The 22,736-nt window shown below is 57.4% G+C and overlaps 2 protein-coding genes across 3 annotated transcripts in view; one reads left to right on the forward strand and one right to left on the reverse strand.

Annotated features, from left to right (window-relative positions):
• The window catches only part of SAXO4 (stabilizer of axonemal microtubules 4), a 167,859-nt gene that overhangs the window by 22,980 nt on the left and 122,143 nt on the right, over positions 1-22,736 (forward strand). The gene's annotated exons all lie outside the window — the stretch shown is intronic.
• VWCE (von Willebrand factor C and EGF domains) lies at positions 1,273-16,414 on the reverse strand. Of its 2 annotated transcripts, none has more exons than XM_084630556.1 (20): positions 16,049-16,414; positions 14,741-14,835; positions 14,155-14,244; positions 13,024-13,152; positions 12,358-12,474; positions 12,093-12,209; positions 10,816-10,944; positions 10,081-10,478; positions 9,906-9,999; positions 9,540-9,622; positions 9,007-9,100; positions 8,428-8,513; positions 7,732-7,849; positions 7,348-7,413; positions 6,918-7,010; positions 6,332-6,414; positions 5,201-5,291; positions 4,003-4,085; positions 3,242-3,332; positions 1,273-2,614 (listed from the first exon to the last, which is right to left on the reverse strand). In XM_084630556.1, exons 1-20 carry the CDS (start codon positions 16,156-16,158, stop codon positions 2,115-2,117), a joined length of 2,667 nt encoding a protein of 888 aa, XP_084486682.1. In that variant the 5' UTR covers positions 16,159-16,414; the 3' UTR covers positions 1,273-2,114. The 2 variants fall into 2 exon arrangements, with proteins under 2 accessions (XP_084486682.1, XP_084486681.1); XM_084630555.1 differs by having other exon boundaries at positions 6,918-7,014; positions 7,328-7,413.

Genomic DNA, 22,736 nt, shown 5'->3' on the forward strand with positions numbered 1-22,736 from the left:
ACTATAACCTTATAGCGAACCCTAACCCTAGCTCTGGCCCCAACGGATTCCAGTGTTAACCATAGAATAGCCCCAATGGACTCTAATCCTAACCCCAATCCCAACTCTGCTTCATAACCCTACAAAGAATTTGGCGATGGCCAGGCTGCTGTGATGCTGACAGCACAGCCTATCATGCTGAGCTGTATTGTCTCTGTGTGTTTCCCAGTCGGTCAGTCTGTCAGTCTCTTTGTTTATAGCTTATCCGCTCATGGGGGACAGGGTCCGCCTTTCTGTTCTGTGTTTGTACAGCTCCTAGCCAAATGGGGGCTTGGCCTGTGACTGGGGCTCCTAGATACCACACAATACAAATAAACAAATAATAAATTACTCCATCCTGTGACCTGGGGTCCTGCTGGGATTGGAGTTGGAACTAGGCTGGAGATAGGATCTAGAAGGGGAGATTGAGGTGTGGCAAGTCCAGTGAGGGTTCAGATCTCCATGTGCAGCTGATTAGTTCTTTGGGCCCAAAGTTCAGATGTGTGAGCCCAAATCCTACATTTGTGCAGGCAGAGGGAAGACACAGGTGCCTGAGGGTGGCAGCCGCAGCCCCAGTTGCCCATCTACATAGGTGAAGAAGAGGGGACTTGCCTGTTCCACTCAGAACATCAGCAGCTGCTACGGGAAGTCAGGGGTCAATGGTCAGGTTGGATTCTGTCTGATGGTCATTCCCGAGGAAATATTTCAGACTGTGTTGACACCCAGGGGTGACAGCTGGCATTACACACTCAGTGAAATGACTTTAGTCTGGGGCGCTGGCTTGACAGGCCTGGGATCTGGAATCCTTCACCCATCGCAGAGGAATGAGCAAAGTCTATGTGAGCTGCCCATGCACGGGGGAAAAACCCTGTATAGGGCTGAGATCGTTCCTCCCAGACCACATAGAAGACACCTGCTCCCAGACATGGGGTCCCGCAAGGATCCCTCCTCTCTCCCCTCCTAGCCAGGAGCTAAGTGAAGTTGCTTGGGGAGACCAAGCCAGCAGTAGGCTCCCCGCTCTACATCCCCTTCACATCAGACACCTGCAGCCCCTCCCCTAGTGAGATCAGCCACTGCACGAAGAGCCAGATCCAGGACTGGCTGAGGAGATGGTGGTAGGAGAGGAAGAAGCTGCCACCTCCAGGCCATCACCCCACCATTAAGGGTATCAACTCTGGGGTTGCTGAGCCCACCCAGTTAGCACTCGTCCCCATGGCCAGAGCCAGCTGTAGGTGGCAGCAGGGAACACTTGGATTAGAAGGGAAAACTTTATTACTATTCACCATAGAAATGGGAGGCTGGCCCTGATGACTGATCAGATACCTGTCCATCAGGGGTAGCTTGGGAAAACCTCCCAGCAGCCCTAAGGAATCTAGGGTGGGAATTGCAAAGCAGCCCAGGGGATCCGGATGCCCAGTTGGGAACTGGGTGTTCAAATTCCTTAGGAAGTTTTGAAATCTCAGCTCTCAGATTTAAACACGAGTCTGCAAGAAGTGGCGGGAGATTTTGGGGCTGGAGCCAGGGGCTCTGGGCTTGGCTGAGGCAGGGACCACCCCAGAGGGTGGGGAGATTCACCTGTCTCAGGAGCCCTGCACAGGGATCGTCCCTTGGGACCAGGTGGGCACGTCCCACCCGATGCAGGGAGCTGCAGCATGCTCTCAGCCCTTCCCCATCTCCTCCCGCACTTTGGCTGTAAGGAGGCTGGCAGCTCACACATGCCTGGAAAATCTTGAGTCATGGTACCTCAGCTAGGCACCATGTCCTCCCAGAGCATCATGGCACCCCTCATCTCCTGAGATTGCTCAGGCAGCTGGGCCAGGGCCAAGCCGCCTCCTCTCCACCAGCATGGTGTGGAGCCTCCCACACGTTGCTCCTTCTGAGGCATCTGCTGTCCAGCGGGATCCAGGGAGGGAGCGGGCAGGGCACTGGCAGGGGAAGTGGCAGTGGTTCTTCCCATTCATGTTGCTCAGAACAACGTGACAGCTCCTTTCCCTCCCCTACCCTGCTCGATCAAGCTCATCACTCCTGCCGGCTTCCTCCTCCTCCTCACGCTGCTGTGACGGGCTGGGCACTCCCCATCCCCTCGGCAAGGGGTACTACACAGCTGGCTGGGTAGGAGTGCTTTTCTCACGCGGGGGTGGCTCCGCTCCCTCTGATGGGACCGTAGAATGCTTCTGAGGAGCAGGGACCAAGGGGGTGAGGGTCAGGAGGGCAGTTCTGGGCCCTGCAGGGGTGAGTGAAGGGGGCTGATCGGGGCTTGGAACTGCAGTCCCCGGCCCAGAGGTTTCCATCAGAACGATGGGGTGCAGAGAAGAACCCAAGGGAGCCGTACGGTATCCAAAGGACCTTGGCCCAGCTGGAGGGGGCCCAGCCGTGTTCACAGGCCCAGCATCCCAGTGGAGCGTTTTCCTTCCTGCAAGGATCTGGCGCTCTGGGCTGGGAGAAGCAGGAGCCGGGGTACTGGGGCAGAGGCGGCAGTCACTGGCCCTGGGCTGGGCCATGGAGTTCTCTCTGGGATTGCGGGATGCGGATTTCCCAACCTCTGCGTCGTCCATGTGGACAGGGCCAAGGCTGCTCTCCCGAGGGACTGGGGTGTCTGAGGTTAATGGAGACAGGGACAACGTTAGCGCCTTCCCCGATGGCTGTGGTCCACCTGTTTGGGGCCATGGGGCCCATGGGCGGGCCAGAGTGCTGTACGGCAAGGGCCTGAGGTTAGGGAGCCCCAAGAGCCCAGGCACAAAGCCTGGATGCCCGCTCCACAGCCTGGCACTGAGCTCCCCTACACATGCCCCTCAGGCAAGGTTGGGGAGCTTGTCCTACAGGGCTACCTTAACCCCGGGGGCTCTCCCACCCCAGACAGTGGCACCCAGTTACAGCCTCACCTGGAGGCGCTGCAGTGACTGACCCCAGGGCCCCTACGGGCTGGAGGTGCCAAGGGACCCCACACATCAGGCCTGCTCTCCATGCCCCTCTAGTGGCCTTGCCACACACAGAGGTTCTGAGTCAGCTCTTGTTGATGCTGCGCGAAGGGGCCTGCTCCATAGCTCGTGCAGCGGAGGATCACATTTCCGCTCCAGCCCTCCTGGCTTCGGTCCATGACAGCAACCTGTTCAGGGTCATCACCACAAGGGCAAAGCTCCCTCTGTAGGCGGGGCCGGGGGGAATGGCCCATGCCAACCTCAAGGGCACAGGGGTGGGGAGGCCAGGCATGCGGGGCTATTACCTTGGCAGGCAGGGCAGCAGGCGGCAGGAAGCGCCGAGGGTTCAGTGCAGGACTGGGCGCAGGGCCTCCTCTTGCAGCTCACCTCCCCCAACTGAGAGAGGGAGAAAAGGAAGGGGTGAGACACGACACCCCGTGAGCACCCACATTGCCCATCTCTCTGCCCGGCCAGGACAAACTACCCCAATCTGTGGGGACAGCAGGGAGCCTGCCAGCGCCTCCACACCCCCAGCAACCCGCTGGCTTTTCCTTCAGTCATGCCCAGGCCCACTGGACCCTTGTCCAAAGCAAAGGCCTGCCGCACTACAGGAGCCAAAGGGGAACTCCCAGCATCCCCTCAGCCCATATCACACCAGCCCCAGACCCCCTCCCGCTCCCCCTGTAGTGCAGCTCCCAGCGTCCCCTCAGCCCATATCACACCAGCCCTCCAAAGGGCAGCTTCCAGCATCCCCTCAGCCCATATCACACCAGCCCTCCAAAGGGCAGCTTCCAGCACCCCCTTGGCCCATATCACACCAGCCTCCGAGAGTGCAGCTCCCAGCATCCCCTCGGCCCATATCACACCAGCCCCCCGAGAGTGCAGTTCCCAGCAGGGCCCAGTGTCCCCTCACACCAGCCCCTGGAGGCCTCACAGGATAGACACTCATGGCAACAAAGTCCACGGGACTCTTGGATGATGCTGAGTAATGCCCATTCCCATCCTTCATCCAGTCCCCACAGAACAATCCCCAACAGCTCCCTCCCCTGAGAGGGGCACAGCTCACCTGGCAAGTGCAGTGAATGCAGGGCTCACCCTCTGGTATGAACGTCTGTCCATTCACCACCTTCCTGCCTTCGTAGTTACAATCTGCAGGGGACAGATACCCGGCCAGGGTGAGAGACAAGCTTTAACATTACAGTAACTATATAGAGATCGGATGTGAGAGTAACACACACACACAGAGACAGAGTGGAAGAAGGGGAGAGGTGGTATGGCCAAGTAGATAGCGCACAAGGCTGGGAGTCAGGACACCTGAGTTCTATTCTTGTCTCTTCTGGGTGACCTTGGGCAAGTCACTTCCCCACTCCGTGCCTCAGTTTCTCTTCTTGCCCTTTACTTGCCTTGCCTTTTTAGGGACAGTCCCTGCCCTGAAGAGGTTGTTGTGTGTATGTACAGTGCCTAGCACAATGGGGTCTGATCTCAGCTAGGGTCTCCAGGCACTGTTGTAAGCCAAACAACAACAGAAGAATCACTTCACCCAACACTGACCTGCAGCCACCTCTGAGACGAGGATGCGGCAGGTGTTTAGCAGCCTACGGCAACACTGCACAAGAGAGTATAGGACAGGAAGTGAAGCTGAATGTTGTACCTAATTCACACTGCTTGGGGAATTACCCAAAGGCAACACCCTGAACCTCACTAAAGTACAAAGGGAGTTTTCATGACCACAAGTGGTTAGGGCCTTCATTTTACAACTCACTCACAAGAAAGCACATCAGACTGCACAGTCCCCCTGGCTCTGCACTGGGACACTGGGGTCAGCGCTGACTGTAAGAGGAGAACACCCCTATCAAGCCTCCCTGATGCACTGGGAAAGCCTTCTACTGAGTAACCTACCCCACTCCCTGCAGCACAACACCCCACGTTGCTCCCTGCAGCACAGCTCCTGGCACCCTGGGGTCAGTCCTGACTGTGAGAAGAAAGCACCCTCTACTGAGCCCCCATGCCTCCCTCAGCAGCACAGCACCCCTAGTACTGCACAGGGGCATTGGGGTTAGCAATGACTCACAGAGGAGCTCTCTGGACTGAGCCCCCCAATGCAGGGCTGGCGATGACCCACCAGCATGTGAGATCTCCCATCCCAGTACTGACCACACCAGACCCCCTTCCCCTGGTGGTGAGATCAGAGGTGGTCGAAGCCCACGGTGGTATGGAAGCAGCCAGGGTAGAACTCCGGTGCTCGCCAAGGCTGTGGCGCTTACCATAACAGACAGGGCAGCATTCTCCCTCCGGGTGGAATGGATACATACAGAAGATGATACAGTCCACAGGGGAGCAAGCCACAGAGCCCAGCTGTAGGACACAGAATAGTAACACTAGGACTCTGCCTTAGCAGCAACACAAGGTAGGCAGATGACTTGGAGACTACGACTGGCAGGAGACACAGTGGGTTCCGCCTACGGCTGGTGGGAAATTCTCCTTTGAAACAAGCTTTTAAATGGGAAATTGAGTTTTCAACAAAATGAAACTTTTTGCAAGAAGCGTCCATTTTTCATCCAAAAAAATGAATATCCAAAAACCGTAATATTCTGATTAGAAACTGCTCTTGCATTGACCATAGGAGTGTTAGTTCAATTGCCTCATGTCCCCATTCTTCTCTTTGGGCTGGACTCCCTGCCTAGACTACATCTCTCATGATGCAACTGCCTCCCCTGATGCGTGGGAGATGTAGTCCAACCAGGGAGCCCAACCCACAGAGGAGACTGGGAGTATGAAGCAACCGAACTACAACTCCCATGATGCACAGCGACTTCATTTTTAATTGAAATATTTCTGCTTTCCAGTTTCCATTGAAAAATTGAAATTTTCTGCATAAAACTTAGAAGAAAACAATTTTTTTCCATTTTTGTTGAAATTTTCTGCTGAGGAAAATCCCCCATTTGACAACCTAGGGAGGGCAAGCCAGACTCCCTCTGCTCTAGACCCACAGCATCCAGCCAGCCACCCTCTCCCCACCCTGAGCCATCTAGGGAGGACAATCAGCAGGACTCTCCGTGGACAGCAACAGCAAAAGTAGAATGTTTGAGTTCAAAGACAGTGCCTGACCTCAAACCTGTGTTCACCTCATTTTCCCCACAGAAGACAACCCCCATGGACCCTTTTCTGTTCCCCATGGCATCTTTCACTCACAGCCTCACCCCACTGGACTCTTCTTTCCTGGTCCAGGGACCTTGGTGCCTGCCTCCATGCTCTGCACATCTGGAGCAGCCCCAGGCCTGAAGTTGAATGTGCAGCCTTAGGCTGGACAAAGCCCCTTGGCTTAGACCCTTTGATCTAATGGACCTGAGAGACCTTTCCTAAAGACATGCTTGGAGAGAAGGTGAAGCCCTTACCAGGCAGATGCAGCTGAGGCAGGGGTCTAGGGCAGAAGGGAAGATTTCGTTGTTGTAGAAGATCCTTCCCATGTAGGTGCAGCCTTCAGGGAGGAGAGAGAAGGAAAGGCATGATCATGACACCTCTCACCAGAAAGTCAACCGCCTCCCAGGGGGCCAGGGCACACCTGGCAGAGTGGAGAGACCAGGAGCAGGGACAGAACCTGTGTGGGACACACCCAGAGCCCTCTCCACCAGAAAGGCTCAAGGGATGGAGAGAGAGCCATTCACAGCTGGGTCGCTGGTTCAAAGTCAGCCCCACACTGGTGATGACCAAAAGCTGTTCCCATCTGAGGGCTGCTTGGCCTGTAGGAGGTGGTTGGGTCTTCATGTCCCCAACAGCACTCAGTGGCCTGGCTGATGTCTGTCTGAGCAGAGAGGATGAGGGCTGGCTGGACCGTGGAGGAGGGAGCTACCCTGTCCCTGGGTTTTCAGTGATTAGTGGCTCCTCATTCCCTGGGGGTACCCTGCTGCGAGGTGCTCTTGGTGGGTTATGCTTCTCACTACAGATGGTGGCTCCCTGGGAGGGGACCCCAGGCCCCGTTACCTGCTGAGCAGTCCGGGCAGCACTGGCCAGGGATTTGAATGGGGTGAGGACATGTCTCCAAACAGTCTGTCCTCTTGCAGCTCACCGAGCCGTCTGCCTGCAAGAGAGAAGCACTTGACAGAAACTCACGGCACACACGGCCTGGCTGAGTGCCCTGCACAGCCAGCCCTGGCCCATCGATGCTGTGTGCTGGCACAGTCCACCCGATGGGGGGCTGCGCTTCAGTGCCAGGTGAGCACACACCAGGAGAGAGCTGTGGGGTCCTTCTGAAGGGTTCAATGTCCATAAGGTACAGCGCTCGGCTGCCAGCCCAAGCCAGGAAAGTCTAGCGCAGGGCAGAGGGCAGAGGGGGTGGGCTGCATACTGCGAGGACAGGTAAGGAGAGTGAAGTAGAGCAGGTTCTCATTCACCTGGCAGATGCATAACTCACAGGGATCACCCGGAGACCAGATCTGTCCAATCGGAAACTCTACCCCATTGTCATCCACGAAGCAACCTGGCCAGGGAGAGAGAGTGAGAGCTTCAGAGCTGGGCTGGGGCCGATGGGAGAGATGGGGAATAGAGAGGAGGGGCAGGGAGCCCAGTGGGCAAAGCCTGAGAGGTGGCAGGCCCTGGGCAGATGAGAAGGCCTGGCACAGTAGATAATAGACACACACTCTGCCTGTGACACACACACACAGAGCCCTATTCCTACCCACCCATGATACACACACCTTGCCCATCCCCCTGCCCATGACAAAAACACCCTGCCCGTCACACACACAGGCCCCTGCCCCTCGCTCACACATGCGCACGGCCCTGCGCAAGCTTTCACCTGATACTGATGCAGGCTCCTGGCAGGAGAAGCAGCACTGCCCCGGGGCCAGCAGCCAGTCCTGGCGGGGACATGCCAGCTCAGGACAGGGCGCGAAGGAGCACTCCACCTCGCCACCCTGGGGAAGAGACATGTCGCACACGAGCTGGCGGAAAAAGGGGGCAGGGCGGTGCCCCACATCTCCTTCCTCTCCCTCCTCATTGTCACTGCACCCCAGGCCCTGCCAGAGCTTTCACGCAGAAGGCTCCAACCAGTGATGAGCTGCCAAAATCTTAACAACGGGTTCCCTTTTCACCCCACGAGGGGGTTGTTGCCCACCCCCGCCCCCCGGGACTCCTGCCCCATCCAACCCCCCTCTAAAGGGCTTCTAAATTTAACAACCAGTTCTAGCAAACCGGTGCGAACCAGCTCCAGCTCACCACTGGCTCCAACCAAAGCAGCCTGGCTTCAGCCCAAACTCCCTTTCCACATCCCCCCCACCGGCTCCTAGGAGAAAAGGCCCTCTTCCTGCCAGCCCCACACATTCCTACCCTGGCGTGGGCATCCCCACAGGCCGTGCCTTTCCCTGGCACCTAGGTCTAGGGTGGAGCGGCCCTTTCCCCCTGCGATGCGTGAGCAGGCACTGACCCCAGGTGGTGAGGACCCCCCTGCACTGTGCTAGGGAGCCCTGGGGGGCGGGGGAGGGCTAAGGCCTACCCGGCAGATGCAGGTGGTGCAGTTGTCTCCATCCAAGCCGAATTCGGCGCCGTGCATATATGTGCGCCCGTGGAAATCGCATGTGGCTGCAGGGGGAAAGGGATGGTTGGTACCGGGATGGCAGGAAACGCGGCCAGCCGGAGCCGTCACACAATGGGACCCTGGCTTCCCAAACAGGCCCCGTGGGTGCAAGTCTCCAACTGCCTCAAACCAACCCCCAACCCGCCCACCCCAGGGTTCACACTCCCCATTTCTAGGCAGGGAAACTGAGGCACGGTGAGCTTAAGCAACTTGCCCAAGTTCCCCCAGCTGGGTAGAGACCTCAGGAGGCCAGACTTATCATCCCATGCTCTGACCAGTAGGCCATGCTGCCTTATCACTGACCACACACTCTCTGTGTAGTCATTGTTGCCCCATCACTGAAGCAGTCACTGGGCTCCACCTCCCCAAATCCTCCTCCTCCCTGATATACAAGACCCATTGGCCCAGCCGATGGGGCACCCCTCTCGCACCAGGAACTCCGCATAGCCTCCAGAACTGGGGGGTCAGAGGGACCAGTGCAGCTGCTGAGGGACCCACCTGGCTGGCAGGAGCAGCAGTCGGCCTGGGCAGGGCTGGGGCAGGGGCCCGGGCCCGGAGGGCACTCAGGGGAGATGCAGGACACATTGCCGGCCTGGAAGAGAGAGAAACCAAAGGGAATGCCAGGGACGGATCCAGGGCCCCGTGCCGACGTGGTACTGGGCAGCTCTCCCCTCCTCTGGGTGTTCATTTAAACTCATGTCCAACCCCGCACGGAGGGGGCCATGTCGCCATGTCTGATCCCCCCGCCAAGGGGCCACATCTCCGCCCCTGCCCACCAGCTAAGGGGCCATGTCTCTGTCCCTAAACCCAGCTGAGAGGCCACGTCACCTTGGCCACTATCTCTAATCAGTCAACTGGACAGTGACCTCACTAAGCCTCTGGCTCCCCGCTTCCCTGGGCACCGATGTCACAAGCTCCTTGGGGGACAAGCTCCTTGGGGAATCCCCTCCAGCCGAGTCTGGGTAACAAGCTCACATCATTCCCCAGAGACCCCAGAGGTGCCTGGATCCCCTAGCCAGTGCCACGCTCACCAGGCACATGCAGACTGTGCAATTCCCGTCAGCCACAGAGAACACATCCCCCTCGGCCCGGGCGACCCCCTCGTGCCAACAGCCTGCGAGAGACGGGAAAGCAAGGGCAGCGTGAGGCTATGGGGCATGGGCCTGGGCTCGCCGCTCCACTTGCGGGAGATATCATGAGTCTGCCCACCATGCCCTCAGGGCCACAGCTCAGCTGGGCACCCACACAGACCGCCAAGAAGCGGCCGTACAGCCCAGCCAGCTGGGCACCACCCACACCTGGGACAGGAACCAGCAGGGACTGAACCATCCAGGCTCCGGTGACCCCAACAGACCCTGTGGGCCTGAACCAGAGAGGCTAGGGGGTGCGAGTCTCACCTGTGCAGCTGGGGCAGCAACCCCTGTCCTTTGGGGGCAGCGGGTGAGAACAGGCAATCCAGCAGCTCTCCGCCTCACACACCACTTGGCCCCCCTGCAATGGGACAGGCTGGTTAGCAGGGGACTGTCCAGAGCGCAGCCGGGGGAGCCGGGGAGCCGGAGGGAGGGTACGTACCTCGCAGGCACACTGCAGGCACCCAGGTTCCATCCAATGGCTGCTGTGCTCCCGCAGTGCCCCCTGGTGCCAGCAAGGGGGAGGCGAGGTGGTGAGGGCGGGCGGCAGAGAAGCAGAAGGACGAGGCGAGGGCACCAGGACTGCCCCTTGGAACAGCGATGGTGGCAATGGCGAGAACGCACCAGGGGCAGCAGTGACAGCCGGGAGCAAGGGGGATATGTGTGGTGGGGCAGTCAGAAAGGAAGGGGGCCGGGGGCTGGGGGCAGGAGCTTGGGAAGGAGGGGAGGCCCTGGGGGCCAGCAGGGGTCCCCCAGAGTCGGGAGGGAGCAGCAGCAGAGTTGGGGGGTGCTGCAGGGACTGCAGGATGGGAGACGGGGCCGGGATGGTTTTCAGGAAACCTGGAAGGAAACACAACACGGAGCTCTTTGGGGAGAGCCAGGGCAGCTGGGCGGGGCCCAGGGACTGGTGCGGGACATGTCGAGAAGACACTACTAGGCCCAGGGATGCCAGCTCTGCCTGTGCTGCAGGGCACAGAGTCCAGCTCTCCGGACCCACAGCCCCTGTCATGGACAACCTCCCCGTGCCACGAATCGTGACCATAGCTGGAACACAGGGCCCGACCCTCGCTCCCTCTCCACTCTGCCAATGGGAAGAGCCCCCTCCCCACAACAGGGGACCGTGGGCAAGCTTGCGCCCCTCCCCCCCGACAGGCGTGGGAGTGGGGCCCATCCTTACCTTCACAGGACACCCTGTCCCCGCTGAGCCGGTAGCCAGGGTGGCAGGTGCACAGGAAGCTGCCTGGCGTGTTGTGGCAGGCGTGCTGGCAGGGGCGCCTCTCACTGGGCCGTCGGCACTCATTGACATCTGGGAGTGGCAGAGCCAGGCGTCAGTGCCCGGCAGCAGCACCAGCTGCGAGGGAGAGCAGGGGACCCGGGGGCTGTCCTTGCTCACTGGGTCTGGGCAGGAGCCAGGTGGAGCCCTTCCCCACACAGGCTGGGACTGGGGAGATGGCCAGGCCTGGGCATTCACCTCCAGCCCAGCCTGTCTGCCCACTCACCAGGAGCCCCCAAAGCCGGGCACCCCAGCGCCACGCACTGATATCTCAGGCCCGTCTGGAGATGGCCCTCAGCCAGGCCAAGGGGCAGAGTCAGCCTGGGGTGACCCCAGAGACTGACAGTGGGGGGCACCTCACACTGGACCTCGGGGGAAAGCAAGGCCTTTTCTGGTCCTTTTCGGAGCTACCCTGGCTCTGAAAAGGCACCATGAAGGGATTCAGACTGTGAGCTCCATGGGGCAGAGCCCATCTCCTTGCTCTGGGTCTGTCCTGCCCCCAGCCCCACGGAAGCCTGGTCTAGGAGTTAGACTGCTGGCTGCTACCACAACACAAATCGTCAATAATAGATGACCCCAAGGCCTCATTCCCTCTCCTCCCGCAGCAGGGTGAGCTGGGTGGGACAACGCTCAAGTCACTGCAGTGACACAGGGCTGTATGGCGGGGAACGGGACAGGAATAGGCCAGGGAGGACGCCTGCTCAGTTCACTAAAGAGGGAGACAGCGGAACCTTAACTGCCAGGATTCCCACTTCTGTATCAGGGAGAAGCCAGAACAATCTCAGCCAAAGGGGCCATTTTCCCCGTTCCTCCTGAATGCTCCCACCTCATGGGGCTGGGCTGAACATCTGCTCGGCTGCTACCTAGTGGCTCCAATGCACCGAGGGCCTGATCTTTGCTCTGGCCACTGAGCCCTCCCACTCCTAGGTACTTTGCCATGGCCATGAGGAAACCCCTTCACCCCTCAGTGTCTCTGCTGCCCCACTGGTGGTAGTGTGGGGATACCAGCATGCAGCTCTTCCCCAACCTGGGGGAGTATCACTGACTGGGCAGCACTCTGGAACCAAAGCCTTACTGGAGGTGGGGGTCTGAGAAGGGGCAGGGCTGGGTGGGGAGGGAGGAGGGGCTTCTCAGGAGGGATGGGGAGGGCCAGATCAGCAGGAGGAGGAGGAGGCACTCACCCAGGCAGGAGTGCTGGTTGCTGTGCAGGTGGTAGCCGGGGCGACAGAAGCACCGATAGCTGCCGATGCTGTTCTTGCACCGGTGCTGGCACGGGGTGGCCAGACACTCGTCTGTATCTGGAAGAGGAAAGGATGAGACAGCCGCTCCCCACAACTCCCCAGAGCTCCCACCACCCTCCCTACACACACCAGTACCAGCCACTCGGCCCAGTCCCCACCTTTCTCTCTGATCCCTCGTTCTGCGCCCTGAAGCCCAGGGACTCACCCTGGCAGCTGTGCCGGTTGGCGGAGAGCCGCATGCCTGGGCCACACTCACACACAAAGCCTCCCTCGGTGTTGACGCACAGTCCCTCACAGGAGGCGCTCAGGCACTCGTCGATGTCTAGGAGAGAGACAGGGCCACCTGGCAGAGGGGTCTAGAGAGGAGAGGGCACCCGGCCACTCCCATGGACACACATGCACAGCCAGTCCTGTGTACGGCTGAGGGAACATGGCACTCCAGCGGGGATGCTAAGGGAGCCCATAGATCAGCTGTAAGGAGAAAGTGGCACTCCTGTCCCAGCCAGCAGATCCAGCCTTTCCTGGGGAGAATCAGGCAGGGATGGGGGAGCTCTCTGGGCGAGGAGCTCATGCCCTGACTGGGTCATCGTCAGCGGGGATTGAACTTGGGACCAATGGATGGGACAAGCCTCTAATGCCAGAGGGAAAATACCCAGCTCTGCTAGCCGAGACTAAAGCAGGCTCATCCACCTCTGTCTGTGGCCCGGTCACTACACCCCAGGTGGGTGCAGGTCGCCCTCTGCCACCCTGGCATGCCGTGCGTGGCTGCATTGCTGCTCATGCCAGCTGGCACTCAGACCCCTCCGCTCACAGTCCTCCTGGGCTCTGATCGGGGCTCAGCCCGACAGTGGGTGGCCTGGCGAGTGCTCACCCGTACAGCGCACGCCGTTGGCCGTCTCCGCCATGGAGAAACCCAGCGGGCAGACACGGGCCACCTCCTGGCAGCCACCATGGTTACAGGCAAGGTCACAGCCGTACTCCCCGCAGGCACTGGGCGGATCTGAAACACACACGGCAGCAGGCTGAGGGTCCAGTCAGGATCGCGGGGGGCAGCAGAGACCCAGGGAAGCGAGATCAATGCTGCAGCATGAGGGTCACTGGGCACAGGGAGCTCCAGTGTCACCCTGCCCATGGAGAAGATGGGCTCAGGCCTACCCTGGCCTCAGCTGCAGTTAATAGAAAGTGGAAGCTGCTGGATCTGGACAGTCCTCTGGTCCCCACTGGCTCTCCATGAGCATGCTGCATGGTGGCACCACCCGGAGACCGGGCCTGGGCTTCACAGGTGACTCTCTTCTAGGACCTCCTCTGGGTGAGCGGGTGTCCTCTGCACACCCAGCTCTCTGTCCCCGAGCTACGAGCCAGCTCCGGCTCCCCAGCCACTCCCCACCACCCCACCCACGTTCTTCCTTAGACTCCCAGTCAGCTGGGTCCTCCCCTGGCAGATGGCCCCTCACTGTACCTGCCCGCACCTCTGTTTGTCTTGGCTCGTTGAGACAGGCACCGCGATTGGAGCAGGGTTTGGCAACTGCCCTGGGAGCCCGCTGCCTGCACTACGTACTGACAACACCGGCGCAGAAACCCACTGACAGCCACGCCGCTGCCTGCAGCCCCTTGCCGGGTCACAGCTTCCCAGCGCCACTCTGAGGCCCCCCGCTACTCCCAGCACATAGTGCTTTGTGGAGTCTCCAGCCATTGGGACCCAGCCCTCACTCCCTCACTGGAGATGGGCAGCCCTGGGCTCTGATTCCAAAGGGGAGCTGGGAACTGCAGCCTGGCAGCAGGGCCGCCGCTTGTGGCTCTCTGCCCTGGGGACAGGCCAGTCTATGCCATCATTGCTGCAGCCCCTCACACAGGCACCATGTTACCACTCAACTGCATGGATGGCTCAGCCTCACAAGGCCTCCCAGCCCCCCGGTTTTAGCCCTAGACAGTGCCCTTCTCCTATGAATGGCTCTGGCTGCAGATAAAGGGCCACAAGCATTCAGCGAGGGGATCTGGTTACCTGGGCAGGTGATGCCCTGCTCTCCGTCCCGGCAGGAGCAGACGTTGGGGGCGATGCACCAGCCACTGCCACAGCCAAAGGAGCAGAGTGCTGTGGGAGAGGGTCCAGGAGAGATGCCAGTCAGGACAGAGGGACCCCACTGTGACATCTCCACCCTGGGCAGCAGCTTACACACCCAGCCTGGCATGGGCCAATGGGGAAAGCAGGCACTGCCTGGAAAGAGCCCCTCAACCCCCTGCTGGACAGACAGACTGCAGATCCCATGGGAGAGCATTGGCCGCTGGCGACAGGGAATGGTGGGGACACATGAAGGAAGCAGTCGGGGGACGGGGAATGGATCTCTTGTGGAAGCGGGTGAATACGGCCCCCTCTCGGTGATGGGAGGAGGGATAGGAGCCATGATGGGCGTTTCTCCCATGGGTGGCCTGGTCAGTGGTTGCTATTACCGCCCCCCACCCTTCCCCAGGGTGCCATTCTGCCATGGAGAGGCAGAGTACCGGGCACCTGGGGGCCGATAGGGGAAGCGCAGTCTGTGCTGCAGGTACCAGGTGGGGGTGGTGGGTCATGGAGGGCACAGGATACTCACGCAGAGTGCACTGCCCGCTGGCTGGGGATGGCATCCACCCGGGGCAGCATCCACTCCCGAAGCCCGAGAGGCAAACATGCGGCCCCACACGGTGCCTGGGAAGGAGAGAAACATGAGATTCTCTGGGTCAGGACTTCAGGATGGTGAGAGTGGCCCCAGAACAAAGGTTCAGGGAGTATATACGGCAGCGTGGGAAGGACCAGCTGCCCCCACCTCTCCTCCTGCTGCAGATGCAGGGATGGCCCCTCTGGGCAGAGACCCAACTAAGGCCCCATGGGGGTTAGCACCAGTCAGCAGGATGCAGGCCTGGGGCTGCTTGGCTTTCCATGTTCCCTGGAGCCCTTGCTTTCCTGAGGCTGTGACTCCACCAGGGCCCCACTGGGAGCTGCCTCTAGGAGACCAAGAGTGTGAGCTCTATGCTGGGGAACAGGGTCCTGGGACTGACATCCCCTCTGCTCCCAACAGGAACTGCTGGGGGAAGGGCAGCCCAGGATTCCCTCATCCTTCTCCCTGCCCTGGCAGGAAGCAACAGTGCAGCGACACACATCACAGAGCAAAAACCTGGAGTGTGACCCAGACCCAAACACATGCAGGCAGACAGATGGTGGGTAACACACACACACACACAGAGCGAAGGCCTGGTGTGTGACCTAGACAGACAAGCAAAGGGGAAAGGCACAGACAGACCCACAGGGAGACAAGACACTGAGAGGGACAGACAGACACACACAGGACGCAGTGAGGCATGGCGATCACACATGGGCAGACAGACGCAGGAAGATTGAGTTTTCTACACACACACCCGGCGCAAAGGCCAGGAGTGTGCCCCGGACAGACAGACGGACGGGAAGGGCAGAGCCCGCCCCTGGCCAGACACACACAGAGAGAAAAAGGGCCCGAGCCTTGCACACACAGGACAGTCCTGTGGACAGCAGGGGGTCCTGCTTCGAGCAGGGGGTTGGACTAGATGACCTTCAGGGGTCCCTTCCAACCCTGATATTCTATGATTCTATGACAGGCGCCGGGCAGCGAGATAGAGCCAGGCGCAGCGCTCCCACGCTGACACGCCCCGCGCACGGACACACGCCCAGGGGGCAGCCGGACACGAGGCACGGGGCTCACACAGCGGCGTGCGGAACAGACGGACCCCGAGATCCCCCCTCCCGCGGGGGTGGTGGCACAGCCAGACCCAGGCGTTGGGGCCACGCTCCGCTGCCTGGCTTGACCTCCGCGGCACCGGGCGGCTCCCGCCGCCTTGCCGGGTGCCTGGGACTTGGCTGCCCCCGGCATGGGGGCTGGGGTCGGTACCTGTCCGCGGCAAAGCTGGGCGCCTTCTTCCTGCCGGGATAGGCTCTGCCCGGGCTGCCCGGGAGGACCAGGGACACACAGGCAGCCCCCAGGAGCAGCCCGGCCAACATGACAGGCGTCTCCCGTCCGGAGCCCCTTCCTTCCTCCCGCCCAGGGCTACCGCATGCTGGCCGCCCCGGGCCCTCTCCTCCTCCCCGGCGGGCTGGGGACGCTCCACGAGCTGGGGAAGGGGGGGACCCCCGCGCACCGATGCGCCACCCGCAGGGCGCAGCTCTCCGGTCCCCCCAGCAGCGGGCGTGTGAGAGCGAGCGCCGGAGCGAGCTTCCCCCTCCCCACGGCGGGCAGAGGCACCGCACCGGGGGAGCAGCAGGAGTGGGAGGGTCCAAGCACAGCCGCCCTGTCGCTGGCAGGCGTGGCGGGGGGAGGCGCAGCACCCCCTCGTCCCCTTTCCCACATCTGGCAAGGCTGGCTCCGGCTTCCCTTCCCCCCCCCTCCCCCTGGGCCGCTTGCCCAGCCCTGCCTGCACGAGATACTCGGCTCCAGGCCAGGCGCCCGTCGGGGCTGAGCCAGCTAGGTGTGGGCTGCGGGCGGAGCGGGCACTGATCGGGCCCCAGGCAGGCACGGGCCAGGGTTTCCCCCCCACCCCCCAGTCTGGCAGCATGTGGCCTGACTTACACCTGTGTAAACGGGGGCTGCTGCAGTAAAACGAGGGGAGGGACCGCTTCACCTGACCCTCCTCTTCCTCTCGTAGGCACTCCCCCACCCCACCAGCAGCCTGAACCTCTGGGCCCAGGAGCCCCAACACACCCATCTCCGCAGCTGTGAGACTGGTGTTAATGGAGCCTGGCACTTGGGGTCACAGCACCACTTGAGTTTGGCCCAGCCAGGTCCCCAGCTCCTCTGCCTGTGATAAAGCAGGCACACAATGTTTCCAGCTCAGGCAGCCAGGATTGTTATTAGTGTAAGGGGAGGGTTGGGATCAGGGACCCACTGTGCCAGGCACTGCCCAGACACACACCAAGAGACAGGCCCTGCTCGGCTGAGATCAGGGCCCTTTTGTGTGGGGAGCTACCCCCAAGAACTTGCAGTCCAGTGTTGCAAACTCTTTGGGTTATTTCTACCTCCAAGCCTCTTTCTTCAAGACATTTACTCTCTCTCATCTGTGCTTTTAGTCCTGCTTTTATCTGCACTGTTTCTTTTCCTGCCTCTGACCTACTCTATCTCCATTCCTTACCTCTTTTTGCTTGCCTTTTTCCCCTCCCCACGATGCAGGATGTAGGGAAGGTCACTTGATTTGTATTATTGGAGCAAAGTTCTCAGCTGTGATCATGTCCTTGTGGTGCTGGGCACTGTACAGACAGTGAAAGACAGTCCCTGCAGCACTAACATCCGAAACAGACCAGACAGCGGGTGAGAGGGGAAACAGGCAGACACAAGTGACTGGGGCAAGGGGCTACAGTTGATCAGTGCCAAAGGCGGGATTAGAACCCAAATCGCCTGAGTCCTTCCCCCCTGCCTTGCAGTGAGTGGGTGATGGAATTTAAGATCTCCTCCTAAACACTGGGTCCAACAGTCTTGTTTCTATAACTAATCCCTGCCTGGGATTCCAGCTAGGGAAATTAGGCCCATAGTACAATAGGTGATTACACCTAGCTCTGGGGAGAGATTTGGAAGGACCTAGAGAGCTCTGCAAGGGGATACATTGAAACCAGAGCCCTGCTAGCATTCTGCACTGCGATGAAGGATTCTGCAGCATTTGAGTGTGCATGACTGCACAGCTGCCCTGCGAGACCCCCGAGCTGGCCCCCTCTCCTCCGCATGGGTCAGAGAGCAGGTCAGCCTCAGTGAGCTATAAATAGAAACTGACATTGTCCATTGAACTGCTCAGCTAGAGATCACACAACTACATAGGGGGAAATGCTGCACCCACCTCTGAAATGCAGCCACCTCTGGAGTGAAATGGGGCAGCTGTTTAACAGCAACACTGCACAACAGGTTGGGACAAGAAGTGAAGGATCTTGGAACCTGTTGACACAGCAGAGAAAATTTAGGGAGCAGCCCAACTGGAAAATGGCCAGAGAACTGGGATTAACACACCCCTGACCATGCAAACCGCACAGCAGGACTGTCAGCAAGCACAAGCAGATGGACGGTCAGTGTTCTCCTGTTTATATTCCAGTAGCACCTCGAGACCCAACTGAGATTTGGACCGCATTGCACTAGACACTGTACGCATCATACAGAATAGTGCCTGCCTGGCAGCCCTTGCAGCCTAAACTGACCAGGCGGATAAGCTCAGTGGTTTGAGCATTGGCCTGCTAAACCCAGGGTTGTGAGTTCAATTCTTGAGGGGGCCATTTAGGGATCTAGGGCAAAAATTAGGTATTGGCCCTGCTTTGAGCAGGGGGTTGGACTAGATGATAGTCCTGAGGTCCCTTCCAACCCTGGTATTCTATGATTCTATGACAAGACACAGGGTGGGAGGAGAGGAAGGGTTATTACTCCCATAAAGATGGGGAACTGAGGCACAGTGACTTGCCCAAGCTCACACAGGGAATAAATGGCAGAGCTGGGAACTGACCCCACATCTTGCGAGTCTCAGTCCACTGCCCTATCCACTGGGACCCCCTAAAATGGCACCCCCTGTTCCCCCTAAGCTGTGTGCAGGTGTGTGCGCACACAGATCTTAAACCCCGCGTGCGCTTCAGGGACGGCTTTCTTTTTTTTTTTTTTTTTGCTTTGGTGGCAGCATCTGGATTTTGCTGGACTGTCTCCCATCCAAGTGCTGACTGGCCTTGACCCTGCTTAGCTTATAAGAGCCAACAGAACACACAGGAGCCTAAGAGTTCAGTCCAATACAGGCCCTGAACAGCATGTCAGGGAGATGCAGCATCCACACAAGAACCCATTCTTGTTTTGAATGGTGCTTTCTACAGTTAGTCGTTGCTCAGCTGTGCAGAATCTCTCTCTCTCTATAACAGGTGTGGCCAGCACAATGGGGCTTGGTCCCTAAGTGCCACTGCAATAAAACTGTTACTAAGGATAAACACTACTTAGCAAGCAAGCTGCTGAGTTCCTCCAGAATTCATTCCTACAAGTGACCTGTCAAGGAAACTCTTAATGGGGCTTTTGCCCTTTTCTAGCTTGTTTGCGATGGATAAAGGCCTGAAATTCTTCCTCATTGCCACTGGGTTTTGCACTAGAAATTCACATCTTGTCTCCCCTGGAAGACTCTATGGATCACTGAATAACAGGGTGGTTGGACAACATCACAGGTACAAAGGATGTGACAATTGTGTAAGGGGTTTTTTATTTATTTATTCAGGCTGTTTAAAGCTCTATTTAATTCAATTGCCCTGCAAATATCTGGGCGAAAAGATAATTCAGTCCAATAAGAATTCAAAACAAACAGGCAACACAAAACTCCTTTCAGGCCCTCTTCTCACCATAAAACATAAAGGGCAAAAGCCCGAGTTTTATTACCCCTCCCCCTTTAATGAGTAATACATGGAGGATTTGGGGCCTGATCCAAAGCCCAGTGGTTGAGTTCTGTTGAGTACAATGTCTCATAGAGAGCAGCATTTTGCAGCGTAAGGCACATCGCCTCATTTGTGTGCACATAAAAATCTGTCAAAAGAAAAGGAGTACTTGTGGCACGTTAGAGACTAACACATTTATTTGAGCTTAAGCTTTCGTGAGCTACAGCTCACTTTATCGGATGCATGCCATCTGATGAAGTGAGGTGTAGCTCACGAAAGCTTATGCTCAAATAAATTTGTTAGTCTCTAAGGTGCCACAAGTACTCCTTTTCTTTTTGTGGATACAGACTAACACGGCTGCTACTCTGAAAGATCTGTCAGTTATCCTTCAGTGACTCAGTTTTCATTAAAATAAAGGGGAAGTGACCAGCTATTGTTGCAAAGAAAACCTCCAAACAATGATCTGTGCATAACTGATGCAGCCATAAGTGCCTGAGTTTGCAGAGAGCCTGAAACAAGTGCTCTGAGATGTGACTGCTTCCGTCATTTCAAAAGGCACTCACTCAGATGCTACTAATGATGCTTTAAATGTCAATATCACTAATTCACTGCTTAAAGCACTTAAGGAAGGAAAGGAAGCATCACATTAACATCAACAGCAATGTTTCACAATGCACAGAGAGTGCATGCATTGAAGATGCATGCATTAAGATGTGTAGCTAAGATGTATGGCAGAGCTGAAGTGGGGCCACAACTGGTTTTATTTTCCTAACGGGGTGGAGGGCCTCAGTTCCAGTCATTTAAGAAACTACAGAAATGATCTTACCCCAAGCAACATGCATAGCAACCATGAAGAAAACAGGTCAAAAGCCACCATGGGGAGGGAAATGTAATGATCAAAAGCCAGAGATAATAAAACAAAAACAAAAAAAACAAGCTGAGAGCAACCTGACTGTCTAGGCACAGAATCCAGACTCAGACTTTTCAAAGGGTCATGGTCCACTTTTTTCTGTCCCTAAACATAGTTTTTCTAAATAAAGACATTTCCCAATATGGGCTTTTTAATAGTAGATTCTTCAAAGACACAGTGGCAGGGCAGATCTGGCTGAACATTTCAGATTTGTAAAACCAAACCTGCAAGCTTTTATAGAAACTTGTGTTTCAGAAACACCACCTATGTCTGTGTCTGCTCATCAATCGTGGTTAGGTGATATGCACATGGGCTTTTTAAATGGAGATTCTATTTTGAGGGGCCTATTCGGGGGGTTACTCATTCATATTAGAGTAGAGCCCAAAGGCCTCAGCCAAGATCAGTACCCCATTGTGCTACGAAGCAGTAATTGTATAGCTACACTAGATAGGGCCTGGTCTCTGGGCAAACACTATGCACGTGGCTCACTGTTCAGAGGCACAAGAATCTGCTGACCTAACAGATCTAGGGGAGTGGTTCCTTTCTGCCCACTGCTGCAGAGCCAAGAAACTGCACCTTGTTCCTCCAGGCTCAAGCGCCTCTGTTGGGTAACTGGGGACAGCTCCTGCTATGTAATCAACTCTTTGTGAGTGTATAAGTGATCAGGAATGGTTAATCCCACTCTCAGACAGCCTAGATCCCAGCCAAGGTGCATTAAAGGGGGCAAATGGAGTGAGGTAGCAGGTTCTAAACCACTGCAGGAGATGGACTATCAGAATAGACAGGAACAAAGATCTGATGAGTTTGCCATCACTTATAGCCACCAGAGTAGATAGGACCAAGAGTCTGATGCAGTGTGGCACCAGATCGGATACCAGACTAGAAAGGATCGCTGGTCTAATCCAGAGTGGTGAGAGCCAGAATACCAACCTGGAGGGGATAAGCAGGTTGAACTAGCATGGAGGACTCCTGTGTTCCAAAGAGTCACTTTATAATATTAGAGATACCAGGTGGGTGAGGTAACATCTTTTATTGGACCATCTTCTGTTGGTGAAAGAGAAACTTTTGAGCTTCTTCAGGGCTGGGAAAGGTACTCAGTGTCACAGCTAAATACAAGGTGGGACAGATTGTTTAGCACAAGGACATGGGCGGCGGGTATTGTAGGCAAGGGTTAGCTGTGCCTTCCCAAACAGCCTAGCGTGGCCCTGCCCACACTCTGCCCCCAAGCCAGGCCCCCTCCTGCAGTTCCCGCTCTGCCTTGGCTGACCTGCCTCCAGCAGGGAGTCAGGAGGGCTGGTGCTATTGTGGCTGCGCTGCCTGGCCTCCCGGAGCTGGCCGTGGCGCCCGGAGCACCGGGGCTGGAGGTGGTGCCACCTGGAGAACCAGGCCTGGCGCCTCACCTCCCCAGCAGCCCGGCACTGGGGCTGCCGTGGGGGTTCTCTTGGCTCCTGGGGAGGGGGGGAGGGAGGCAGAAGAGGAGGGGCCAAGGGCTAGCCTCCCCAAACAGCCGGGTCACTGGCCACCCACGCACAAGAAGTTATTACAAAGGACCATTCAAGGTGAAGTCGGCAGTTAACACCTCTGCAGTTATAGGACAAAAATGGGAGATAGTGAGTTACAGATTGTCGTAATGAGCCATAAAGCCAGTGTCTTTATTGAGTCCATGATTTTTAGCATCTAGCAAAGTTATAAATGTATGCTCCCAGGCTCATCCTTCAAAGGCGTCGTGAAAATTTCCTTTGAGGGTGAGAACAGAGGGGTCAGCTATGGAGAGACCACTTTATGAAAAGCGTTCACCGAGGGGAGAGATAGTGTTTGCCAAAGGGAGAGATTGTGTTTTTGTCTTTTATCGTTTTTCTGTGGAGTTCACGCGTGAGAGAGTTATATGGATTAGGATAACATCTATAGTGCCAGAAGAGATCACGGTCCCAAAGTACAGAGTGCTGCACGTACTCATAGTAAGAGAGAGTCCCTGCCCACACTCTAATAGCAAAGACAGACAAATGGAGAAAGGAAAGATCATTATCCCCATTTTACAGGCAGGGAATGAAGACCCAGAGAGACTAAGTAAGTGGGCTGTGGTTACATGGGCAGTCAGTGAAGTGGAACCCAGAGCTGCCAAGCCCCAGCTAGTGCTGTAACCACTAGACAATCCTGCCCTCTGCAGAATCACTTTTGCCCAGTGGATTGTTTCATTAGCTCAGGGAAGAAACACTGGCTACTCTGCTGCCTGACACACATGCCTCCAGATCTGCTGTCACCCATTTCCCATGGGAGATGCTAACAGCAGGGTCCCTGG

The sequence above is a fragment of the Lepidochelys olivacea genome, assembly GCF_965140295.1.
Source record: "Lepidochelys olivacea isolate rLepOli2 genome assembly, chromosome: 6".
NCBI lineage: Eukaryota > Metazoa > Chordata > Testudines > Cheloniidae > Lepidochelys > Lepidochelys olivacea.

Coding starts and splice junctions, on each gene's coding strand:
- VWCE (XM_084630555.1), bottom strand. CDS start 16,158: ATGTTGGCCGGGCTGCTCCTGGGGGCTGCCTGTGTGTCCCTGGTCCTC. Junction 7,414..7,731: donor GGAGCCTGCATCAGTATCAG/GTGAAAGCTTGC, acceptor CTCCCTGGCCAG/GTTGCTTCGTGGATGACAAT. Junction 7,015..7,327: donor GTGAGTTATGCATCTGCCAG/GTGAATGAGAAC, acceptor TCTCTCTTGCAG/GCAGACGGCTCGGTGAGCTG.